At 45.3% G+C, this 24,302-nt stretch overlaps 3 protein-coding genes across 5 annotated transcripts in view; all 3 read right to left on the bottom strand.

Annotated features, from left to right (window-relative positions):
* Nucleotides 1-1,177: 1,177 nt before the first annotated feature.
* LOC115549171 (E3 ubiquitin-protein ligase MARCH6) lies at nt 1,178-14,095 on the bottom strand. 2 transcript variants are annotated; one of them, XM_030364222.1, is made up of 26 exons: nt 13,820-14,095; nt 12,518-12,614; nt 12,287-12,360; nt 12,045-12,188; nt 11,801-11,873; nt 11,397-11,574; nt 11,054-11,240; nt 10,721-10,782; nt 10,485-10,517; nt 10,141-10,192; nt 9,622-9,680; nt 9,202-9,303; nt 8,704-8,772; nt 8,508-8,582; nt 8,102-8,236; nt 7,741-7,860; nt 7,157-7,257; nt 6,567-6,704; nt 6,026-6,203; nt 5,782-5,851; nt 5,478-5,659; nt 4,886-5,020; nt 4,365-4,454; nt 3,984-4,116; nt 3,498-3,633; nt 1,178-2,551 (listed from the first exon to the last, which is right to left on the bottom strand). In XM_030364222.1, exons 1-26 carry the CDS (start codon nt 13,836-13,838, stop codon nt 2,476-2,478), a joined length of 2,718 nt encoding a protein of 905 aa, XP_030220082.1. In that variant the 5' UTR covers nt 13,839-14,095; the 3' UTR covers nt 1,178-2,475. The 2 variants fall into 2 exon arrangements, with proteins under 2 accessions (XP_030220082.1, XP_030220083.1); XM_030364223.1 differs by having other exon boundaries at nt 9,202-9,282; nt 13,820-14,094.
* Nucleotides 14,096-14,154: 59 nt separating this feature from the next.
* On the bottom strand, nt 14,155-16,053 carry atpsckmt (fATP synthase c subunit lysine N-methyltransferase). Its single transcript, XM_030364259.1, has 4 exons — nt 15,571-16,053; nt 14,988-15,125; nt 14,735-14,785; nt 14,155-14,481 (listed from the first exon to the last, which is right to left on the bottom strand). Exons 1-4 carry the CDS (start codon nt 15,844-15,846, stop codon nt 14,275-14,277), a joined length of 672 nt encoding a protein of 223 aa, XP_030220119.1. The 5' UTR covers nt 15,847-16,053; the 3' UTR covers nt 14,155-14,274.
* Nucleotides 16,054-16,139: 86 nt separating this feature from the next.
* LOC115549176 (neuropilin and tolloid-like protein 1) overlaps nt 16,140-24,302 on the bottom strand; it is an 11,632-nt gene continuing 3,469 nt past the window's right edge. For both annotated transcript variants that reach the window (XM_030364229.1, XM_030364230.1), the window contains 6 exons: nt 21,148-21,189; nt 20,601-20,728; nt 19,906-20,134; nt 19,455-19,568; nt 18,005-18,149; nt 16,140-17,621 (listed from right to left, as the gene is read on the bottom strand). In XM_030364229.1, the coding sequence (XP_030220089.1) occupies nt 16,955-17,621; nt 18,005-18,149; nt 19,455-19,568; nt 19,906-20,134; nt 20,601-20,728; nt 21,148-21,189 (1,325 nt within the window). In that variant the 3' untranslated portion in view covers nt 16,140-16,954. The remainder of the gene's footprint in view (nt 17,622-18,004; nt 18,150-19,454; nt 19,569-19,905; nt 20,135-20,600; nt 20,729-21,147; nt 21,190-24,302) is intronic.

Below are 24,302 nucleotides of genomic sequence, written 5' to 3'. Positions count from 1 at the left end.
GGGAGGAAACAAGGAAATAAAATCTTACCTTCTCGAGCTGGTTGGGCCTTTTTCGCGGGGTACCACTAGCGTGGAAGATGGGTTTACTGGGTGAAAACCTTGTAATAAACGTATTCACCCAGTACTCTGTAACAGAGGCCCCGGCACGCAACACGCGGCACTCTTCTTCCGCGCTCGCGCCCCCGGCTAAGTATCCCAACGAGTGTCCGATTTAATACGGTCAAACTTATCATCCACTCGGATGGATGTGGAGATATTATGTTCAGATACTACTAAGTACACTAAGGGTTTCGCCATCACGATCCTCACAAAACCAACATATTTTAATTCCAACTATACCTGCAACAAAAACTTCATTTATAGTAAACTAAAATAATTAATAAGACATTTTTTATAACCGATTAAATTATTGATTATACTTTATTTCATTAAATTATAATTTCATAAACTGCGCCGCGGAGCATGCTGGGAAAGCACGCTGCACGTCGCATAGCAACCGCGCATTTGCCGGTATCATTCAAGACATGACCTGTACATAAGTCCAGAAACCAATACATTTGTAATCTAGCTACGTGGATAGTAGCCACAGAAAACAGTAATAAAAAAATGCTAGGGCAGGTATTTCTAGGACGGGCCCCTGCAGTTGTTGTCAAGACTGCTAGTGCTAAGGCGAGTAAATTGCCTTAGCAGTAGATATGGCAACACTAGTGGCCCTGTTGAAGAAAGGATTTAATGATTAGAACCGTTGAAATTATTGAATTGTTCATTATCTTATTATAATTTCATAAACTCCGCCGCAGGGCATGCTGGGAAAGCATGTACCGCCGCGCATACCAACGGCACATTTACTGTTTCTCTCATAGCAACCGCATGAGCGAACCGAGCGAACAGATGCTTTTGCTTGCAGATGACGTCCAACAAGTAAACGTACATGAGATTGATCCACTTATAATTATTTATGTTAGAGACAATGAAGAATAACGTTGTGCTTAACATTAACATTGAGTGGAGAGAGCTGATAGCTAACTGGTAGAGTCAACCAACCGTTTCTTAGAGTATTTCCCTTCAATTGTAAAACACTTTGGTTTATGCAGATCAGTACTATAAACTATGAATTGAAATGTGGGTTTTCCACCACTTAATCCTTGATGCCCACACAGACACACACACACAAAGATTCAGCAAACAAATGCATTAGCATTTTTTTTTATATCAACCATGCTTCTTATTAATGATTTTAAGCATAAAACCTAACAATTGACTCACCACATTAGAATACTGACATTACAATATTTCGTTATGATGGTCTGAGGGGGGAGGGGGGATTTTGACCTTATTTTCAGAAGTAAAAGAAAAAAGCATAAAGTGCAAAACACACAAGTCGAAAAAGGGTCCTACGTTGTCCACACAAGAACATGGTTCTAGTAATACTCGAAATATAGGCACAAAGGGTGCAACATTCAGCCCCTACTGCTGCACCGGTTCTTCCCTGAGATGCAAACAAATAACCTACAAACTATTAAGAAACTTTTTCAGTGTTGCAGAGCATTCACACATTAGCCACCGGGCAGTGGTTCCAACCAGAGCCTCGATCACACGATGAACTTCCCACTAGGTTTGTTCCCACGGAGAGCCGAGGGCGCGGGTTCGAGTCTCGCCCAGTGGTGGTCGAGTCCCGGCTGGAACGAGGTGAACGAGTGTGATTCTGCTCCTGTCGTCGTCGTCCCTGGTTTCCATTTTCACCAAATGTCTTTTAATTCCACTCCTTACTGGGCTTGTTAAACTTAAACTGGTTTTGAAAGAACAAAATGGTTTTTTTATATGTCTATAACACGCAATTTATGGAGAACGTAAAAATCATGGCCGCGCCCTTTTTTGCCCTTCTTTCCAAATGGTAAAGATGTACATTTTAGAAACGTCTGCCGTACTTGAGTGAATGTCACCTCTGAGAGTTAACTTAAAAGCTTTTAAAGTTAGTCCTCTGCCTGTTTAGAAATATATTCATCAGCATGAATCCACCTGCAGTTATAACATCTACTTTGCGATTACACACAGAAAGGATTTTAAACATAAAGTATACAAAAATTGGCTAAAAATAACAAACATTCTGGTAGTAGTTGTTAAAATTAGTTTTTGGAGCCTCTATCATCTTGGTCCAAACACGCACTACTGAAATCTATTTAAAAAAAACAATCAAATCAAATTCATCGAATAAATATGTAAAAAATAAAAACTGCCTCATGCTAAATGTCTCACCATCTGCATATTACAGCTTTTGTTTTGCCATTTTTCACTATACCGATGAGACATTGCTAAAGGTGGCGTACAAACACACTTGCCGTTTTCCCGCCTCATCAGCAGAAATGTTCACGTATCCTTCCTTCAAACCGTCTGAAATGTCAGAGACCAACCTCCCCTGCAGTGGGGGTTCTTAGTGTCAGCTGGAGAGCCTTTCAAAATAAAAGTCCTGAGCGGCTAGGGGGAGGGGGAGGAGGCGGCGCACTGGGCCGCCTTGCGCTCGTAGTTCACCAGCCGCTGGCCAACCAGATACCTGCAGGACACACGGGGGAGGGGGGAGCAGGTGGTGGGGTTCGGTTCATATTAATATACACCCACGGTTCTAGAATACCTCACTATTCTAGACTATGTGCCACTTTTCTCAAATATACCCCAATGTTTTACAATTATTACCCACACTTCTAGGGTATAACCAACAGTTATAAAAGTATACCTCACTAATGTCGAACGTAATAAACTACTCAAGAACATACCGTACGGCTCTAGAACATACCCCACTGCTCTAGAACATACCCCACTGCTCTGGAACATACCCCACTGCTCTAGAACATACCCCACTGCTCTGGAACATACCCCACTGCTCTGGAACGTACCCCACTGCTCTGGAACATACCCCACTGCTCTGGAACATACCCCACTGCTCTGGAACATACCCCACTGCTCTAGAACATACCCCACTGCTCTGGAACATACCCCACTGCTCTAGAACATACCCCACTGCTCTAGAACATACCCCACTGCTCTGGAACATACCCCACTGCTCTGGAACATACCCTACTGCTCTGGAACATACCCCACTGCTCTGGAACATACCCCACTGCTCTGGAACTTACCCCACTGCTCTGGAACATACCCTACTGCTCTGGAACATACCCCACTGCTCTGGAACGTACCCAACTGCTCTGGAACATACCCCACTGGTCTGGAACATACCCCACTGCTCTGGAACATACCCCACTGCTCTGGAACATACCCCACTGCTCTAGAACATACCCCACTGCTCTAGAACATACCCCACTGCTCTAGAACATACCCCACTGCTCTGGAACATACCCCACTGCTCTAGAATGTACCCCATTGATGTAGGATATACCAGACTGCTCTAATATACCTCATTGCTATAGAATCCAACCTACTGCTCTAGAATACCACAGTGCTGTAAAATATACCCCAGTGTTGTAGAATGTACTACTACTGACTTGTCATTCTTGATGTGCTCATAGAGGCGCTTGAACTGGCGCAGCTGGAAGCAGAGCACGGCCAGCAGCCCCACGGCCATCAGCAGAAAGGGGTAGATCCTCCTCTCCACCAGAACCTGCATGTCTGGCTCCACGCCTGGCGGGGACACACACACACACACACACACACACACACACACACACACACACACACACACACACACACACACACACACACACACACACACACACACACACACACACACACACACACACACACACAATAAGGAATGTAGAGTGACCATTTTAAACTAGAAACACTGTTCCTGGAAAATTTCCTGTCATATCTGATGGAAAGAGAGACACTGTTTGCTAATTGGGATGGATGGATGTGTAGATGGAGGAAAATTGGTGAAATGAATCGTAGTGAGTTCCTAACACGTGCACTTTGTAACTCCTGCCCATGTTGAACTCATGTTGAACTCGCACATCCGGTGTGGAACTGACCCACTAGCGGCACGATGCCTCTTGAGATGGTGTAGGGCAGGCACAGGGATAGCAGCAGCACACAGATGACCGGAGCCGCCAGCCGCCGCACGATGAAGTTCAGGTCGATGTTACGCACACCGTTGGCGTAGACCTGCGAGAAGAAAGAGTAAAAACCAACAGGTGCAAAATTTGGGATTCATAGTAATCCAGTCCAATTGGAAAATCGTTGTCTGTAACACAGTATCATTTGAACAAAAATAAATGCCATCTACGCTGGTATGCTTGAATCATTAAAGAGATGTTAAGTTATATTGTTACTGACACATGGTATTGTCGAAATAAAACGGTTAGTTGGCCAAAGGCATTGGAAACGCTCTTATTTTGAAATATGGTACCGACCTGCTCGATAACCGTTTTGAGCCACCACTGGGGGCCCATAAGTGTAATGGCGGCGATTATTTTGGCATGGAGCACACCCAGGGCCCAGTCCTGTCACAGAAACATCACACAACACAGAGTGTCCAAACAGGTCAACATCACCACTACATCAGGTCTCATGGGTGACAAAACGATTGCTATTAAACAAATAACTATTTTCCAGACAAGAATAGGTTTGGGCAAATCCTTCTCCGAGAGGCAGCCGTTCTTTTTCCACAAGTCTTCCCAGAACCTTCTTGGATTTGAATTTAAGATATTATAATAACTCAATATATAGAAGAAGAGAGGGCTGAGAGAGGGTCATGAATTGTAGCATTATCCTGGCAACAGAATGTCCCTGGTCTCTGACTTCCTATGAGCTGCAGACCAGTCAACAGTCCCCAGTCTCTGACTTCCTGGTTACCCAGTTATAAACCCTGGGAGCGAGGCAACAGCTTGCCCGGAGAGACACCCAGAGGCCCGGGGCCGGAGGCTGAGGTTACCTGCCAGGGGTAGAAGAGAGGCGTCTGGGCCAGAGGGACTCGGAGAGGGGCCACCACCACCAGCTCAAACAGCAGGCCCAGCAGCAGGGGGATCAGCCCGGCCAGCATGGCCGCCACCACCACCGTCTTCACGATCTGTTGACGGAGCAGCAGACACACACACACACAGGGATCAACCTCCTCATCGCCACCGAAAACAACACACCCAAAGAGAATAGTGGACATCTTTGCAATTACGAGGGCTACTTTATCTAATCTGGGTACCAGAAGGAGGTGCTGTGAGAACGTGGTTGTGGATGATACAGGGTCAGAGTGAAAAAAGCAACACACAGCAAAACGGGCCTTTCCATTTCCTCCTGAAATGCATGTGTATTTTATAGTGAATACCGCCTAGTGCACTTAAGGGCCATAGCACAACATCCCATGACCTTTGGTCACATGTACATGTGTGTGATGTGCGTTTTTGTGCATGTGAAGGGGTATGAGTGTGTGTGTGTGTGTGTGTGTGTGTGTGTGTGTGTGTGTGTGTGTGTGTGTGTGTGTGTGTGTGTGTGTGTGTGTGTGTGTGTTTGTGCGCGCGTCCATTGGTCACCATGAGGGTCCACTCCTGCGCCTTCTGCAGGATGGCCCCGGGCCCCTGGGGCATCCAGGCCAGCAGGATGGTGATGCCGCGCACCGCCAGCCAGCACACGTACAGCCCCCCCGCCGCCGTGTACAGCTCGTGCACCGTGGCCACGCCCATCCACAGGGACATCAGCCAGCGGCCCACCAGCACTGGGGAGAGACGGGAGTGGTGTGGGGGGCGGCTAATAGGCAGCGTCTAGGGCGACACCCCACACACACAGACACCAACGCTCCCAAAACGCCATGGCAGAGTGTTTGTTTGTACCACTCACCTGGTAGAGTAAGACACGTCAGGCTGGCCAGTAAGAGGGTGACACACATGAAGACCACCAGCAGAACGATCTGCTCGGAACACACACACACACACATAAGAACACACAGAATTTATCTCTCCTTTTCAACATCAACAATTGTGGGATATGCGGTTTACACTACAGATGCCACACCCAGTGGGCTTATTGCTCATCCCCTACTCCCCAGAACCACCCCCCGATGACGCGATTGGCCGGCGCCCACCTTGAGGGGGAAGTGGATTGGTCGGTAGTAGGGCTGGAAGCCCAGGGGCCCGCCCTGATGCAGCAGGGCCTGGTGGAGGGCGTGGAGCCCCTCCCGCAGGCCGCCCATCCGCTCGTGGTCGTGGGCCTGCCTCTCGTCCTCCTCCTCGTACTCCCCCAGCAGGTAGGAGTGGAGGTCCCTGTGGGGGGGGGTGCATGTATTGATTAGGCTGGTCCACTTGAGAAGACCCCGTGCCAGACAGGGAGGCGGTGGTACAGGGGCAGCTAACGCGCTAACCACATCCTGGGTGGGACGCCTTAGTGGAGGACCCAGGGTCCATTCTGACTGACCGGGGTGTCTGACTGTGTGTGTGTGTGTGTGTGTGTGACTGTGTCTGTGTCTGTGTGTGTGTGTGTGTGTGTGTCTGTGACTGTGACTGTGTGTGTGTGTGTGTGTCTGTGACTGTGTGTGTGTGTGTGTGTGTGTGTGTGTGTGTGTGTGTGTGTGTGTGTGTGTGTGTGTGTGTGTGTGACTGTGTGTGTGTGTGGGGGTCCCGGCTTACAGCACGTATCCGGCGGTGAAGGTCCATGCGTGGACCAGCCGTTTGAGCCACTGCCGGGTGTGGCCCTGCTCCAGGAGGGCCGGCAGCACCACCTGCAGGAGGAGGAGCTCCAGGGACAGCTCGCTGACCGGGGCGTCGCTAAGGAGACAGGGGGCGGGGCAAACACACCGTCAGGGGGCGTGGCTTCGGTGTGGGGCAACCGTAAGGAGGACTCATCACTTTCTCATTAGGCATCGATTTTAATATCTATCATAGAAGGTAGAAGTTCTGATTTAGTTTTTACTATGTAGTCATTTCGCAAATTTATTTTTCTAAAGTGACACACACACACCCTCTTTTAGTCACTGGCGGTTTTTGAGGTTGACTATTGGATGCATAGAAATTGTAACGTGTGCATCTCTCTGAACGTCCTGTTCATGTAGATAATGTGTGTACAGTGAGCTGATTTGGCCAATAGGATCTCTATCAGTTGTCTTCCAGGTGATTGGCTTAGAGGTTTTCTTATTGAAGAGGGCACAGACTAGGATGCTAGGTCCCCTTTTAAACAACATTTACGTGCATAACTGAAAGGGAAATAAGTGGTCATTAACCTGTAGAGCATGACGTTGTAGGGCAGGAAGGTAGGAAGGATGAGTTTGATGATTCTGATTGGAAGCCACAGCATCAGTAGTACTATGGAGCCAAACACCACCTGGGGAGCAGACAAACACACACACACACACACACACACACACACACACACACACACACACACACACACACACACACACACACACACACACACACACACACACACACACACACACACACACACACACACACACACACACACACACACACACGATAAATACAGTAATAACGCAACAAGAAAAGGCATGCACCATAAAAAACTCTGATTCCAACTATGGTTTAATTAAATATTCATTAAAGATTTCTGTCTGTCTTTTGTTTGTGAAAGACATGGTTTTATTCATGACCATTTCATGTATTACCAATATACTCTTTAAGGGACTTTTTCTTGGGACTTTTATTCCTTTTAGAAATATCTCAAAGTTCAAGAATCAATTACCAATGGGTATTTTAACATAAGGGCCTGGAAACGGCGTACATGCAGTGGGACAGTTGGTCAAAGTAGTTCCGGACTATAGTTCTGGAGAGCCAGGGGCTGACTGACCAGGGAGAGGATGAACCTTCGCAGGTGACGGTACACCGGCAGGTGGATCATCTCCTGGACCGGGTTGAAGTCCGGGTCGTTCAGGTTCCTCAGAAACCACAGAACGCCAGGTCGGAGCACCTAGATACGCACACGCACACGCACACACACACACACACACACACACACACAGCATGAGCATTTACCCGACGTGTCTGAAAGGGATTTCAGATACAGGTCCTAAATGAGCTGGGTCACCTTGCTCAATGATACCTACAGGTAGACTGCAGACATTGGGGTTTGATCCCGGAATCTTTTGGCCCGTAGTCAAACGCACTAGGAACACCAGAATCGTCACCAAAGACACATGCACACAGCATACCTCTCTGAGGAGCAGGATGAAAGAGGCGAAGTAGAAGACGTAGACCATGCCCACCAGCCAATGGAGGAACATGGTGGTGCCGGGGGCGGAGTCAAAACTCTGCAGACGGTCCTTCAGAGTGGCATCAAACATCTCCTGCAACACAAAAGCACACACACATTGCTTTTCAAATACAGCATTTTTGCATTTAATACAAATGAGATATTTAGTCATATAACATACTTTCACCCAAAAATACTGCGGTCTGGTACGATTTGTACCATGAACCTTTTGGTGGGGTTAAAAACACTCAATCCACCAGACTACCTGCCTGCATTCATTTAACCGTTTATTGAATATGTGAACCTATATTTCACACAGAGTGTGTCAAATGGGAGGAGTTTGAGTTTTAGTGTGATTGACAAACCAATGAGCAGATGTCCAGCCACCAGCCGCAAATCATAGGGAACAATCCTATCTCCATGACAACCAACAAGGAGACCTGAAAAAAACAGAACAATATTTATTGTTAATCTGACTGCAGAAAGCAAGTCTAACCCTCCAAAAGAGGCAGAATCTGCATTCAGAGCACGGTCCGCGTCGATCGAGGGACTGCCGGTTACCTTGACGACGATGTAACAGACTCCCAGGAGCCGTCTGGATTTCTGGAACCTCACCAGGGAGGCCAGCGTCTGGGAGACCCCACGCTAAGGACCCCAAAAACACAGTCGTGGAACACTCTTCTTCACGTCAAAACTAGAAACCAATCTTAAAACCCCAACTTCAACTCTCACACTGTACTTACTGAGACATTAGTTCTGTCACTATATACTATAGACAGAAACCTAGTTATGGAAGTAAGTAGGTTATGGCAGTTCAGATGAAGAAAGAAAAACACTCAGACCAGCTTTCTAGCTAACCAACCCACTAACAACCAAACTAGATAGCTAGCTAGTCTCAGAAAACCGCTAGCTAACTAACCAACAAACAAACACACGAGTTAACTCATTATTTGACTAAACAACTTGCACACCGGCCTCTACACAGGCGTACAGGACACACACTCCGAGCATGTGCGTTCTGTGCACGCGCTGCTTTGCTCCGGGTCACTTCCAGGATACATGGCAGACTATGAGTGCGGCGGCCAGGAGGATGTAGCCCAGAATGGTGGTGAGAAGGCCATCGAAGTGGGAGTCTTTAACCTGCAGCATCCACAGCAACCACAACACACAAGAGGAAATACAAAAACATATTCACGTCTGATCACAACAGAGCTTCTTCAGCAAATGGACAAAATATCTGAAGATGAATAATATCTATTATATCACTTTGTAACGCTTAGTAATAAGGGTACGTTTATCAAACATTAACATACCATTATTCGATCTAACCATTATTAAACAAACAAACCATCATACTGATTTAGAATATTAACAATATCTTACAATGTACACTATCGACACTTTCAGTAGCAGTACATGCCAGTTCTAATTTTACATGCATTACATCATTTCTCCTATTATTCAATATCAAGTACTTACGTTTTCTTCCAAGCCGAGGCCTACCACAGAGAAGTGGCCGATGTGGTAGGGGCAGAACGCTGTGGGGACGAGGGAGTATGGAGGGTAGGTTAATGCTGCATTCAGCTGGTACCTGGTCACACCTACTCATCTTCACCTCAGTCAAGACCTTCTAAAAGTATTTTCTTGCCTGAGCCTCTCACGGAAATTACACGTACGGAGGCCGGATTCCCCTTAATGTGTATTGCCTCACGTATGTGTCTTGCCTCATGTATTCCAGATACACACTATACTAATAGGTATAGTAAAGCATCATGTAATACATGACATGTATCCGGTAAAGAGTCTTTTCGAGAAAGGTGACTGCTAAAGAGTTGTTTCCAAAAGCAATTCTGAACAATAGTTGCACATGCAAAAAGAGGCATGAAGAAGTCACTTAGTATCAAGTCTTGCGAAGCCACTCCGAAGCTAGGATTCAAATGGAGTCTGAATGGGTTTCCTGCTTTTGCGACCTACAGTGCGGGTCTGGTGGGAACTCACCAAACACCAGGATGAACAGGGTGTTCAGAGACACCACCCAGAACACATGCTCCTGGAGGGACACACAGAGAACCACACATCCATATCATTGCATTGCGGCGTATGTGTGTGCGTCTGTTAATCAGTGAGTCAATGTTAACCCTTTTCCCTTTGATTTTTTATGTTGTATTTTGTATATTTTATCATGTGATTCTTTATGTGATTGCATTTACAGTTATGTTTTGTATTTGATTTTTTTTAAACAAATACCCACAACACTGACACGGCAATAAAGCTCTTACTGATTGTGAGTGCGAGATGTGAGTGTGAGTGTGAGTGTGTGTGCAGGGTGCACACACACTTACCAGGAAGACGAGCGAGCCATCCAGACCGAGCATCTACAAAGCAGAGAAAATCAAATGTCAGTCGATTCCCATCAGCGTCCTTCAAGCGCGAGCATCAACACTGCCAGGGTTAGGGGTGTGAGTCCCCCTGGGGCACCCCGTGATTAGAGATGTAAACACTTGTGATATTGTAAAAAGCTCCAGCTTAAAGTGTCCCCCAAATGACCATGACAACTGCTTGAAACAGCATCTCTCACCCTCTCCCAGGTCAGCTCCTCGGCAGCGCGGTCCCATTCCAGAGCGTTCCAGTTCAGGTCTTCTGCACACCACCAGACACACAAGAATAAATAGGTGTCCAACTTACTTTTGTAAGATTTTTTTATTGTTTTTGGAAGTTGGCCTTCTCCTGTTTAATGCAATGTAGTTTCCATGCTTCCAGTTTGTGTAGGACGTGACTTCCCTGCTCTACCATTGTATTGTAACGTATCTAACCATCAAAAAGACAAAGGTGATAAGATAAGGAGATAGCCTTTAGTAACCCCGGTCGACCATGCACTTCGCCCATTGACCTCGGGAACACCCCCACTCACCTTGGCCTCCATTGTTGCCATCGGCGGCTTCCTCCTGCTGCCCCTCCTCTTCCTCCTCCTCCTCCTCTTCTTCGCCCTCTTCGTCGTCATCTTCCTCTTCCTCCTCGTCCAGCTCGGCCTCCTCTCCGGCATCGGCTGGCTCCAGAACCGGGCCCTCGGGAGCTACAGCGGGGTCCACTGGTGCTTCCTTTGGGAGGCACAACCCATTGAAACTATGTTGAAAAAGCAATATATCCGTGGGTGAAAGATGCTGCGAAATCATTCTAATGAACTGCTGAAAAGCGATGTGTGCGAGCGACGGGGAACCCGTGTTTGGATTTGGCAGGGGGGCGATGCAGCTGACCTCGTTGCGCTCCGCTTGGTCAGGCTGGTGCGGGGCCGGAGGCTGGTGGTTGTGCTCCAGCCAGTTGGGTGGCCCGCCATGCACGATCTGCTCCCTGAGCCACACCAGACTGATGAAGGCACACAGGGTGCACGTGACCACAAAGCAGCCCTGCAGGCAGTCAGCCAGCAGGTTCTCCCTGGGGGTGGAAGGAGGGCGGGAGGAAGAGTGAGAGGAGGATGGAGGATGGAAGGAGAAAGAGAAAGTAGAGGGAGAAGGTTGATGGAGCAATTATTTCAATAAAGTTTGAATTAATCATACAGCATGTGCATGACACATGCGCAGTCACCAGAAGAGAAAGCATGTGTAGCAACAGTTACAGTGAGCGTGTGTGTAGTAGAGGTGAGAGATGAGTGCTATCTTACGTCGAGAGCATGTCTAGTGGCAGGGTGAGGAGCGAGCTCACGGAGCCCGTAAATAAGCACTTGTAGATACGACCTGTTGGTGATGAAGAAAGATAATGCACAGTCAATTACAACCATATTACTCAGTCATTCATATTCATATGACACATACAACACAAACAGAACAGTCAGAACAATCATCCTGCCCATTTGTAGTTCCTATGAGGAAAATCTCAGACCAACACAGCAACCAGTTAGGACCTACATGCAGTAAGCGGCACCACGCCCAGCCAAGCAAAGGCCACCAGCGTGTAGTGGAACCAGTACCGGATGGCTGTCCCCACACTGGTCACCAGCCCTGCAAAGATGTCCTGGACCGGCAGTCGCGAGGGCATATCTGGGGAATAAACTTGGAAACGGGGAGAAGGGGAGGGATTTATATCTATGCATGTCACATGTAAGACTCATCTGCAATTTTCACGGGGCTTGAGGAACATTGCTACTTACTTGGTGTAAATGCAAACCGGTGTTTGCATAATTCACAGTATTCTTTTTGGCTGTGTTTAAGCCACAGTAGCAGACTGTAAAAAAAATAATATATATATATATATATATATATATAGATACATGATGAAGTGTGGTATCCACTACCCTTGGTGAATTGATCAACAAGGGAAGTGCAATATGTGAATCAAGACACATAGGAAAGCGGTGGAGCCTGGACTGACGGTCACATACCATTCCTGGTGGATGAACTTGATGCTGCCGGTGCAGACACACGGGTGGTAGAGGGGCTTGTCGTAGGTCCCCTCGGAGCGACATACCCGACAAATGTCTGCAAAGACACAGGGACCGATTTAGTTGCCATTCATGCATCGTGTTTGTGACTCCCTTCTTTTAATAGCTTGGTCAGTTTTCATTACATTGAGATGACCTGCCATGCTGCCACTGTAATTCTTATATGTGTATTTGTTCATACTTTGTCAGTCAACCTTTGATTTCATGAACCCCTGCATTTTTTATTTCTGGGTACCAATGTATTTTTTGCCCATGATCTAACAATCGAATAAAAACACAGAGATACTTAAAGCTTGTATGAGTATTATCCAATTATGCTTTTTTAAATGTTTCCCCATTACACCTGTTTATCAGGAGTGCATAGATATTCCATACTTGAGTTTCACAGGAAGAGCACTCCTAACCAAAGAAGCTCAAAGAGAAAGAGCATGCTGTCAATTAGCTGGATAATTATGGGTAAAACAACAGAATAACTCTGCAATGCTGACTCGATTGTGAATGATACTCACTCACAGCAGAGTGTTGGTCTATGTGACGAAGTCAAGATGTTTTGGAGCCAACATTTTAGAAAAAAATATTACCTACAGCAGCTTTAATTTCAAGCCAAATGTTGCTTTTGGAAGGGTTTTAAAAATAATATCAGCTGCTGTCTCGGAATCATGGGATATTATAATGCATTAGTTAAGGCATAACCATGTGTAACTCACCAAGTCAAACCTGTACAAAGAGTGTATTTTATTCTAGTGGGAAGTCCATCTGTGTATGGAAAGTGCTTGACAGTAGCCTACCACGTAAATAAAATACATGCCACCATTGCGTACCGTTGGCCGGATCCTTGCAAAAACGATAGACCCAAATTAGCCTTCACCTTTGCCTAAACTTTAGAATGGCCAACCCTCAACGAAATACGTTTTTGTTTAACCATTCACACCAGTGCAAAACACTCAATTTTAGCAGCTAATGCTGGCTTAGCTGAAGCAAAACATGTTTAAAGCCTTCAACAGCTTTCTAGTTAACGTGTTTTACTCTAGTTGTGAAAAGATCGAGTTACTCGCTTGTTAGCCGACCAAAGACCGTGGTCCAGCCGAGTGTAAGGCCGACCTGAGCTAAAGCTACAGGAAGCTACAGAGTTGGAAATAACGAGTCAGAAACTACTACTAATTTGATGGGGCAGTCAGTGCAATAGGGCCATATAAGCCAGCTCATTTGACTCGAGTATAATGTTAGTGAAGCTAAAGCTACCTTCTTCAGAGGTGTCCATCTTGACTTGCTGCAGGCAGCAGACTGCTACAGAGATCCGGCTAACCAGTCGATCCGTAGAGGGTCGCCGCTATCTGATAGGTAAAGACATCTTAGGCTTTTGTTTGGATCCCTATTCGACGAGGCGTGAGGGGTTTTTCTGTACAAAGTGAAGATAACGTCGTTTATAGCGATTCTTCCCTGAGCGCAACGCTCAATAGTTATCAGGTATCGCTCAGGCCATAGCTGACATTGCATGCAAGTAGGTTTTATGTGGTTGTAGTACACAGTTCGACGGCTAGGTGGTGGTAGAGGAACGGTCATAAACTTAGACAAAAGTGGTTGAATAACTTTATTTAAAACATACAGAAATGTTGAGTTTTGAAACACACATATCAGTTTCACTGCTTCCAAAAATGGAACAATGTATTTTCCCTTTGTACAGTGGCTATTTGCATCTACGATGTGGAAGTCAGTTTGTCTTCGGTTTGTCTTGTTTGACCTTGTAGTGGGGTTTTAAAGGTCTTGGCATCGTAGACCCAGACAGTGTCTATGCCCTCCCCGGCCATTTGGTCAGGCACCCAACTGGGGAACGGGAATCTGCACGCCACCACCCTCGCTGTACTCTGGAGGTCACTGCTCAGCTTCAGCTCTAGCTGGTCCATCTGGAAGAAAGAAAGTTATCTAATGTGAGGATTTCAGTATATTGTATTGCGTAGGTTATATAGATTATATAGTATCCATTTTAGGATTTCAATTTCGTTCATGCTGTAAGATTGTGTCCTCAAAACATGCCTCTGCGGGAGGGTAAAATGCATGGCATTATAACTAATGTTAGTTACGTTGTTAGTAACCTTTTCAACCATTTTATGCAGGATATAAGGACACTTGATAGTGAAAGGTCTGAGAAGGACTTACCATCTGAGGGACTCCGAAAATGACCACATTTGAATACTCCGCAAAACTCACCTAGGAGAGAAAACAGAACACAATGAATTATCTCATCATTATCTCATCCTTTCGGCACATTGCGTTCCAGTTTCCTCTTTCTACAACGTGATTGACTATAAAAAAACATGTCCAAACAAAGGTACATTTTCACAATCCTAATGCCAAAACCAATGGATGCTCCACCTTACACATGAAGCTCTGTTATCTGTGAGGAACTCACCTTCCAGAGGTCTGAGATGTGGAAGGACGTGGAGTGGTGGACTCCCTCTCTCCAAGCCCTGTAGCGGGAGTACCACACCAACCAAGGGTTCAGCTCAAAGCCTGATGCATGGAAGCCACGCTTGGCTGCGGCAATCACCTGGAACACATGCAACTTGTTAGGCGGACCACTGACTGAACTTAATGATTTCCTGTTGTAACAATATTATCTAGTTCCAAATTTCTTCTAAGTAGGTTTGAGCGATAGTTTTTTCATTAATGTGCAAGCTAGTGATAGTTGAAAGGATGGTGATGTTTCATGGTTACTCTCTTCACCTATTTCTTGCCTGAGTTTGAGGTCTATTTGGTGGCTTTCTTTTTTCTAAGTGGGCTGAGAATTAGTTTGTGCGAGTAATCACAAATATCCTATATGACATCACAATATAGCCTAATGGAAAAGTGTGCAGGAGGTGTTCTTGGGGAACCGTAAAGTGCACCTCTCCAGTGACCAGCATCTGTCCTTTGGCTACGCACGGGTAGATTTTAGGATACACAGATCTGACACTTGTTATTGGAATATTTTTTTATCAATGTACAGAACGTACGATCCTTCCATCACCACTTCCGATGTCCACCAAGGTCCCCGACCTCGTCCGAAGCACCTTGAGAACGTTTTCCACTTGGGTTGTGGTCGCAGGGACGAACGGAAGGCAGATCTTCCTCAGAGCAGGTGTCACAAACGGCGCTGTGACGGCGTACAGAGCAACCAGAGAACCTCCAATAATCCCCGTTGCAATGAGTCCAATTCGCTTTTTAGCTGTGCTCTGGTTACCTTTGCCCTGCGTGACTGCAGTTTCCAGAAGGATTTGTTCCTCAGACATCGCGTTATTGAATTAATTACTTTACCGTCGTAAAGGTTAAACTATTGAGCCTAACTAGGCATTGTTAAATACCACAATGCAAGGTTGTATTGGTTGTTTATAAATTCATATTTAAACAGCTATGCAATTAACATTGCTTGATTATGGCAAGCTGGCGCTCCGTATTTCGAATGGGACTACAGGATGGTGTGCATCTCTGTTATTTGTCCGAGTGGCTACAGTACAACTAACAGTGATCCCTCTTTAGGTTCCTATAATAATCCCGTACGTAAAGAAAAAAAGTATCATGGATATATGGGAAGACGTAACCATTTATTTCAGAAAATCGAGAAAGGAGGATAAAGTAAATTGTACAAAATATATAAGATTGGTTCACCCAATCTTATATATTTAAAACACCAACAAATACAGAAAATTAAAATTGCAAAAACTATGACACCTTCCCTGTCCCTCAGAAATTAACTTGTTATCTATGCTTAGGAGATAGATAGATAGCTCTGCATTTTTAAACAAAATGTAAATTGTTGCCTTGTTGTACATAGGATTTTTAATTTAGGGTACCGAGACAAAGCTGTAGACATCAGAATTGCTTTTATGCTCTAATTTTCCTTCTCTATGTGTATTTATGCATACTTAAATAGTATAAGTGATACCCAGGGTCACATGGATAGCTGTCCGTATCATTCTTTCAGTAATTTGTTTTCAAAGGAAAAAAGGGGGAAACATATATATTTTAAAATAACAGCAGAGGAAGTTGACAGAACCACATTTAATGTATGTACATGTTTGGTGGGCAACCTCAGATAAAACGACACACTTTCCTAACCTCACTACCACCAGGAAGGTTTGTTTTCGGTTGCAGTTATCACCACCAGCTTCTCATTAGTACCGAGCCAGAACAGAAGATTTTCAAGAACACAATTCCTCCTTTAAAGCAAAACATAGACACCAGCCTGTGTCTATGTTAGGAATTAGATACGTCTTTGTCCTCCTCCTTCTCAACCTCCTCCTCATCCCCTTACCCCTCCTCCTACTCCACCACCTCCTTCTCCTCCACCACCTCCTTCTCCTCCTCCTCCACCACCTCCTTCTCCTCCACCACCTCCACCTAGTAGTCGTTGGACATTCCGTGGTGCGGGGCGTGGCTCTGCTCCATGCTGGGGAAGAAGCCCTGGTGGTGGTACTGCTGCCCGGGGTGGTGGTGCTGGTGGTGGAGGTGGTGATGCGGCGCTCTGTGATGTACACCGTCGTCCTCCATCATCAGCTCCTCCTCATCCTCCTCGTCCTCTTCCTCCTCCTCGTCCTCGTCCTCGTGGTTCATCACCATGACGCTGCGTCGGCCCACCGGCGCGGTGTGGCGCAACATGCCGTTGCGTGGCGACTGCTGGGCCAACAGCATCGCCGGGGGCAACGGCAGAGGCGGTGGTGGTGGAGGAGGAGGAGGGGGCGGAGCCAGACCCAGAGGCCCGCCTCCATCGGTCAAGATTGCAGCAGAGCCGTCCCGCAGGCTCAGGTTGCTGCGGCTGCCGTGCACGCTCCCGTGCACGCTCCCGTGCACGCTCCCGTGCATGCTCCCGTGCATGCTGCCCTGCTGCGAGCCGCAGTGGTGGTCGCGGATGCAGCGGGAGGACGAACGGAGCAGCGTGTGGAAGCGGTCGTAGTCGGCGGCGGCGTCCGCGTCGCTGAGCTCGCGGGACGGGGTGCGGCGCAGCGTGCAGAGCTCATAGTGCGGCGGCTCGAACCCCGGGTGGAGCAAGGCGGGGTCGAAGTCATCCCTGGTGGGAGGAGAGGAGAGCACAGAGCACTCATGCTTCAGTAGGGTCACACGTTCATACAGAGGCCCGCTGGGAGTCAGAATCGTCCGTACAATTTGAATGTTTGAATATGTGCAAAAAAGTGCAAATCGTAATCCTCTTGTTTTTCTAATTTGTAAAATGATACTAGTAAAAATAGCAGGGTTGACTTGTACTTTGAACGTCAATGTTTAATCAAGAAGGGTTATTTTTGTTCTCACATTTTGTTAGGAGCGTGTATTTGTACAAGCAGCTGCTCAGAATATTCTTTTGGGGTATAATTCGGCAATTTCAGCAACAAAAAAACAAAAAAAAATCTCAAGTGCTTGAACCCTGACTCCCAAATCACTGAAAAGAAACCCAACCTGCGGATGATGTACTTCTTGCGCGGCTGTTTGATCTGGATGATGACAGAGATGACCAGCAGGATGATCACTCCGATAATGGTCACTGCGATAATGGTGAGGTTTGTGTGATCCAGGGTGTCCAGGATACTCGATACTCTCTTCTCTGATAGGAGGAGGACAGAAGCAACGCTGACCCAATCATGTGAATGCTATATCCAACAGGCTAAACTCTTCTTCTCATGATATGTATAACTAGGAAGTCAACTCTGACCTGAATCCCCTAACACCTTCATTTCCCCTCAGGGATGAATGAAATACCTATCAGTCAGTCAGTCAGTCAGTCAGTCAGTCAGTCAGTCAGTCAGTCAGTCTGTCAATCTGTCTATATAAGATAAGATACAACTTTATTACTCCCCCGTAGGAGAAATTTGTTTGTTGCAGAACAGCCCAGCAGCAGTGGAAGGACACAGGATAAGTGTACGCTGATAGTTAAAATAGGGACAAAAACAAGACAAACAGAACCAACATCAAGATGGATGATGCATATGCACATATATACGCATACCTAAACACACACACATGCATATGCAAACACATAGACATACACAAACACAATCATCATCAGGCACTGTTGAACAGCCTAATGGCTGCCGGCACAAAGGAGCACCTGAAGCGCTCCGTCTTGCACCTGGGGAACATCAACCTGTGGCTGATATATATACAGTATATATATATATATATATATATATATATATATATTAGAGCTGTCAAGCGATTAAAATATTTAATCGTGATTAATCGCATTAATGTCATAGTTAACTCTAATTAATCGCGATTAATCACAAATTATTTTTCTATGCTAAATATCCCTTGATTTTTTTGTCCCATAATTCTTCTCATTTTAATTCTCTTATCAACATGGTGAAGTGCATCGGCTTGCCTTGTGCAAATGATTTTTACACTTTTATACACTGATCAAAACAGGACGATACAAAAAAAGAGCCTACAGTGCAATTAAACGACTGCTTTGAACAAATGTCATTTGAACATAGCAGTCAGGCTACTGCTTCTTTGTTTTGAGCCAAAGAAAAAAATAAAATAATAAAATAATTGCGTTAATCGCGAGATAAAAAATTTAACGCCGTTAAATTTGGTTTGCGTTAACGCCGTTAATAACGCGTTTAACTGACAGCTCTAATATATATATATGAATAGACATAGTCATAGACAAGTATTAAATGGAATAAAGCAAAAAGGAGGCAGGAAAGGGAAATAGCTATCGCTTCATTAAATATACATAAATGTTTCGACGGCGGTGTCAACCTTGCAAGGCGACAGCCAGCGAGTCTTGCTCAGGGACAGTGCCTAGTATGTGTATAGTAAATCTATGTCCACATGAGATGTAATCGACTGTAGCAAAACAAAAGCATTTAGAGAGGGGTGGATGCAGTGGGATTTTGTGTGTTACCTTTACAGTGGTTCTCGTCCCAGGGGTAGACACAGTTCTGGATACCGTTGCACACCAGTGTGTTGTTGATGCACATGTTACTGTGGCAGAAGAACGTGTCTCCTTCACAAGGAGCTGCCATTCAAAAAAGCAATAGGGTTAATGAATATGATTGAAATTCATATAACATCAATATTACACAATCAATCCTATTGCAATAGGATTGATTGCATAAGATTGATGTTTCATGAATATCAATATGATGTATAAGTACGAATATGATGTGAACATAATACAAATAATGAGGTTTCAATAAGCAGCCGAAAACCAATAGGTGTGTCAGAAGGGGTCTGAACTTGACGCGGGACTGTCTTACGAATGCGGGACTGATCATTCATCATTTTTCCATCACGTCCGAGCCATTGAGTCATTAGGTAGACATCTGTCCAAAGCCAAGGGTGCCGCGACTCACGCGAGTGGAAGGTGGTGAAGAGGATCTTGAAGCGGCTCTTGCGGCTCCCCTCGTCCGCCCACATCCGTACCACGCCCACCGAGTTGACCAGCATGACGTCGTTGGCCACCGTGGAGCAGAACTTGTTCTTCAGGTGCTCCACCGAGCTGCTGCCGTCGTAAATGGCCACGAAGTTGCGCTTGCACTCGTTGGAGTTGTGCATCTCGTACTCCAGGAAACGCAGGTAGATCTGGGAAGGAATGAGATGGGTGTGTTGTTCCTTGTTCAGAGCATGGGAGCGCCATTTGTGGTCGGTGAGTGCGATGAGGGCTTCTTACCGTTAAACAACGAAGGCTAACAAAGTGCCCACTTCTTTAGTGAGTGCTTGACCCTATGCTCGACCCTTAGCTAGCCAAAATAACCAGTGGGACATCAGACACAACTGATGTTATGGGTGCATTCCAGTCCGGGAAACCATATTTGCATGTTTAATTGTGGACAACATGCATGAGAATCATCAGCCTACTTCCCCATTGGTGTGTGAATATGTCAGAAAGGAATGCTTTCACAAGTAAAATTCAAGCACCGTCGTGCCTTATGCAGAAGACACCAAACACAGAAACATCACAGCTAATGGTCAGGATTAAGATGCCACGACAACGGACATCACAACAACAGACCCAACCTCTTCCCACACTTAAAGCTCCCATCCTCACCTTAGCTTTGGGCGGAGCACGGATGTACCACCTGCAGTCCACAGCCTCGGTGGGCAGGGCCCGACTCTCTGCTGATATCGCGGCCGACTCCACGTAGCCTTCAGGCCCGACCATGTCAAAGTCACAAACTGGGGGGAGGGAAAAGCGAAAAAGAGGGATGCACGTATAAGTAGGGAAACGGCTAGAAACAGTTTGGCAATACATCGGTCTGGTGTAGTCAACAACATTGTGTCTTAAAGTCTTTCAAAGGATTTACTGTGAGGATGATGATGCTGATGAGGAGGAGTAGGAGAATGATGATGATGAGGAGGAGTAGGAGAATGATGATGATGAGGAGGAGTAGGAGAATGATGATGATGATAAGGAGAAGGTTGATGATGATGATAAGGAGAAGGTTGATGATGATGATGATGATGATGATGATGATGATGATGATGATGATGATGAGTATAAACTTTGGGGCACTACTACATAGATGATCTTACAAGGTGTCTCTATACAGGTACAGAATTGACTGCAGCTCCAGACAGTAGTTTGTGATACTCACAAGGCAGGGGCGGGAGCTCTCCAAGGCCTTTGAATTCTGGATCTGAAGACGAAGAATGACGTTACATTAGATGACAGAGTGTTTTCAGAGACAATCCGCGTCGACAGTGGGTTTAATATTGAATAAAACAGAAAATACATGTATAGTTATGACAAAACACATAGCACAACCAAAAGAATAAACAATTAATTGTATTGCATTAGAACTATACTCCAGCCATCTTCCCTGCACTCTGTTGAACATATATACCCTTACTGCTCCTAAAAGGAAACACAGAATAATCAAAAATGGAGGAATAAAGAACCAGGGGAGATTGAGTCCTAAATCTTTGCGCTGATGAATGTCATCTGTAGCTGGATTATTAATCCCGGTATTTTATTCCGAAACAGATTAGGTTTCACCAGTGATGAAGAAGGGCTGAGAAAAATAAATACAGAAACTAATCTTGATTTACCCGGTATCGTTTTATACATTGACCTTAGCTTTAAAATCTCTTAATATTGCGCTTGAATAAGAGACGGACAAAACGACATAAATCATACTGCGCTAAATTAATTGAATCTATAGTGAACTTAATAAACGAAGAATACACACACAAACGCACACACACACACACACACACACACACACACACACACACACACACACACACACACACACACACACACACACACACACACACACACACACTGGCAACATGCTGGCGAAGTGGTGCATTAAGCTCAAGAGAAAACACTAATTGACACTGTGACATCATGGCTGTCACAATGGATTTTTATGTTTTTCCCAAAAAAATTATAGAACCTCCTATGGGAATTTCAACACCAAACCATTAGGATACCTCTACTCTTCCGGGATACAAATATGGTTGAGAAATGTACATTCTACCACTTTAAATTATGGGCACTCCCAAATAAAGATCTAACCAGGATTTACATAGGTATCCATAGATACGCTGTAAATACCTAATAGCGTCATCATAATAGATTTTTTCAACAGGGTACATTTCGATAGAAAAAGATGTGCTGGCTGAGATTACAGATGAAACAATCACCCAGAATTCTCCTTGTTAATCCATCCAAGGGTTTACCTTTGCTTTGGCTGGTCACTGAGTGTGAGTGTGTGTGTACATGCTTGCTTGCATGCGTGCAAGAGTGTCTGTCTGCGTATATGTGTGCGTATGTGTGAGAGGAAATTAATTCCCTCCTGATGAGTGGAATTAGGTAGGAGATTAGCATTTGGCAAGAAGGCATGCAGGATTCATGACATTGGATGTAAACAGACGAACAACTGCCTTGTCTAATCGTCTGATGAAAAAATAATCTCTTAAAGACACAGTGCAAGTAGGTTATGGTAAATCATGCTTGGCTATTTCCTTATATTAACGAGTACGGCTTCATACGCCTGTCACATGTAACAATAGGCTATAATATAAAACTCAATACAATACATGCGTGTGTTGTAGCATCAGACACACGTCGCCATACGTCCCAGATGGAGTTCTCTCCTGCTTGATTTGTTATTATTAATTTGTTCACATCATTAGAAAGATTAATGTCATTGCTGCCATTATTATTATTATTATTATTATTATTATTATTATTATTATTATTATTATTATTATTATTATTATTATATCCTACATTATCTCCTCAACAATGTTGGCATTACCTTGTGCATCCCTCAAATAAAGAACACTACAGCCGTTGTGTCTGGGGCATAATATCTACTTAACTTTGTAGGCCTAAAAGGCTATATCGCCTGATGGTTCTGATCACAACTTATATTTGATATAAAGTTAAAAACATCGATCAGATGCAATACGCAGACTGGATTTTAACTAATGTCTGCCTGTCTACAATTTGCACAGACGGCAACTTTTCATATGAAGCAGTGCTCTGATCATATTGTGTGAGAGAGTGACGCTTCCCTTGAAGAGATTTATCCACTACTCACTAAATCACAACACACCCCAGCTCCACTCATAATTATCGATGGATTCCCAGTACCCTTCTCCTCCAAAGTCAAGAGCCTCGGCGTCATCCTGGACAACACCCTCTCATTCGCACCCCATATTCACAACATCACCCGGACTGCATTCTTCCACCTCCGCAACATCGCCAGACTCCGCCCATCACTGACCCAATCCAGCGCTGAAATCCTAGTTCACTCATTTGTCACATCACGCATAGACTACTGCAACGCCCTCCTCACCGGACTCCCCACCAAACTTATCAACAGACTGCAGATCATTCAGAACTCAGCCGCCCGGATCATCACCCGCACCAAATCATCTGACCACATCACCCCTGTCCTCATTCAACTTCACTGGCTCCCAGTACACTACCGCATCCAATACAAAACCCTACTCCTCACCTACAAAGCTCTCCACAACCTAGCCCCCAGTTATCTCTGCGACCTCCTCCAAGAATACACTCCCTCCCGCTCCCTCCGCTCAACCTCTGCTGGACTACTATGTATCCCCACATCACGACTCACTTCAATGGGTGCCCGGTCATTCAGCTGTTCAGCACCCAGGCTCTGGAACTCCCTCCCCCCACACATAAAACAGTCAGACACCATTTCAACCTTCAAGTCACAACTCAAAACTCACTTGTTCAAACTCGCACACAACGTCTAACTGATCACTGTTTGATTGTTTTTGTTTATTTATTTCTTATTGCTTATGTTTATTTATTTATTTATTTATTTATTTATTTATTTATTTTTTTCCACAATGTCTTGCTTTTTAAAAAAATGTATGATGACTATATGCTCTGTAAGGTGACCTTGGGTGTCTTGAAAGGCGCCTCTAAATTAAATGTATTATTATTATTATTTACTCATTGCTGTTGTGTGTGTGTTTTTAATGAACAAAAAATGATGCCTAATCAAATCAGTATACAGAGTAAGGCATGCCAGTGAAAGGATGGAAGGACAGAATATACAGAATAGATAAGAAGCATAGAGGCATGGGCAAGTGGAAGACTGACGGATGAGATGGAGGGAGGGGTGGAGACATGGAGATATGAAGGCACGCATGGAAGGAGGGACAGAGAGGGAGTCTGAGGGCGGGGAAGGGGGAAGGGAGGGATGGAGAGGGCTTTGGAGGGAGGGAGAGGTTGATGGAAGGACAGAACGCTGGAGGGAAGGTT

The sequence above is a fragment of the Gadus morhua genome, chromosome 8 (assembly GCF_902167405.1).
Source record: "Gadus morhua chromosome 8, gadMor3.0, whole genome shotgun sequence".
In the NCBI taxonomy this organism is placed as follows: Eukaryota; Metazoa; Chordata; class Actinopteri; order Gadiformes; family Gadidae; genus Gadus; species Gadus morhua.
Note: the sequence above shows the minus strand (reverse complement) of the source record. Positions and strands in the feature narration are given on the sequence as shown.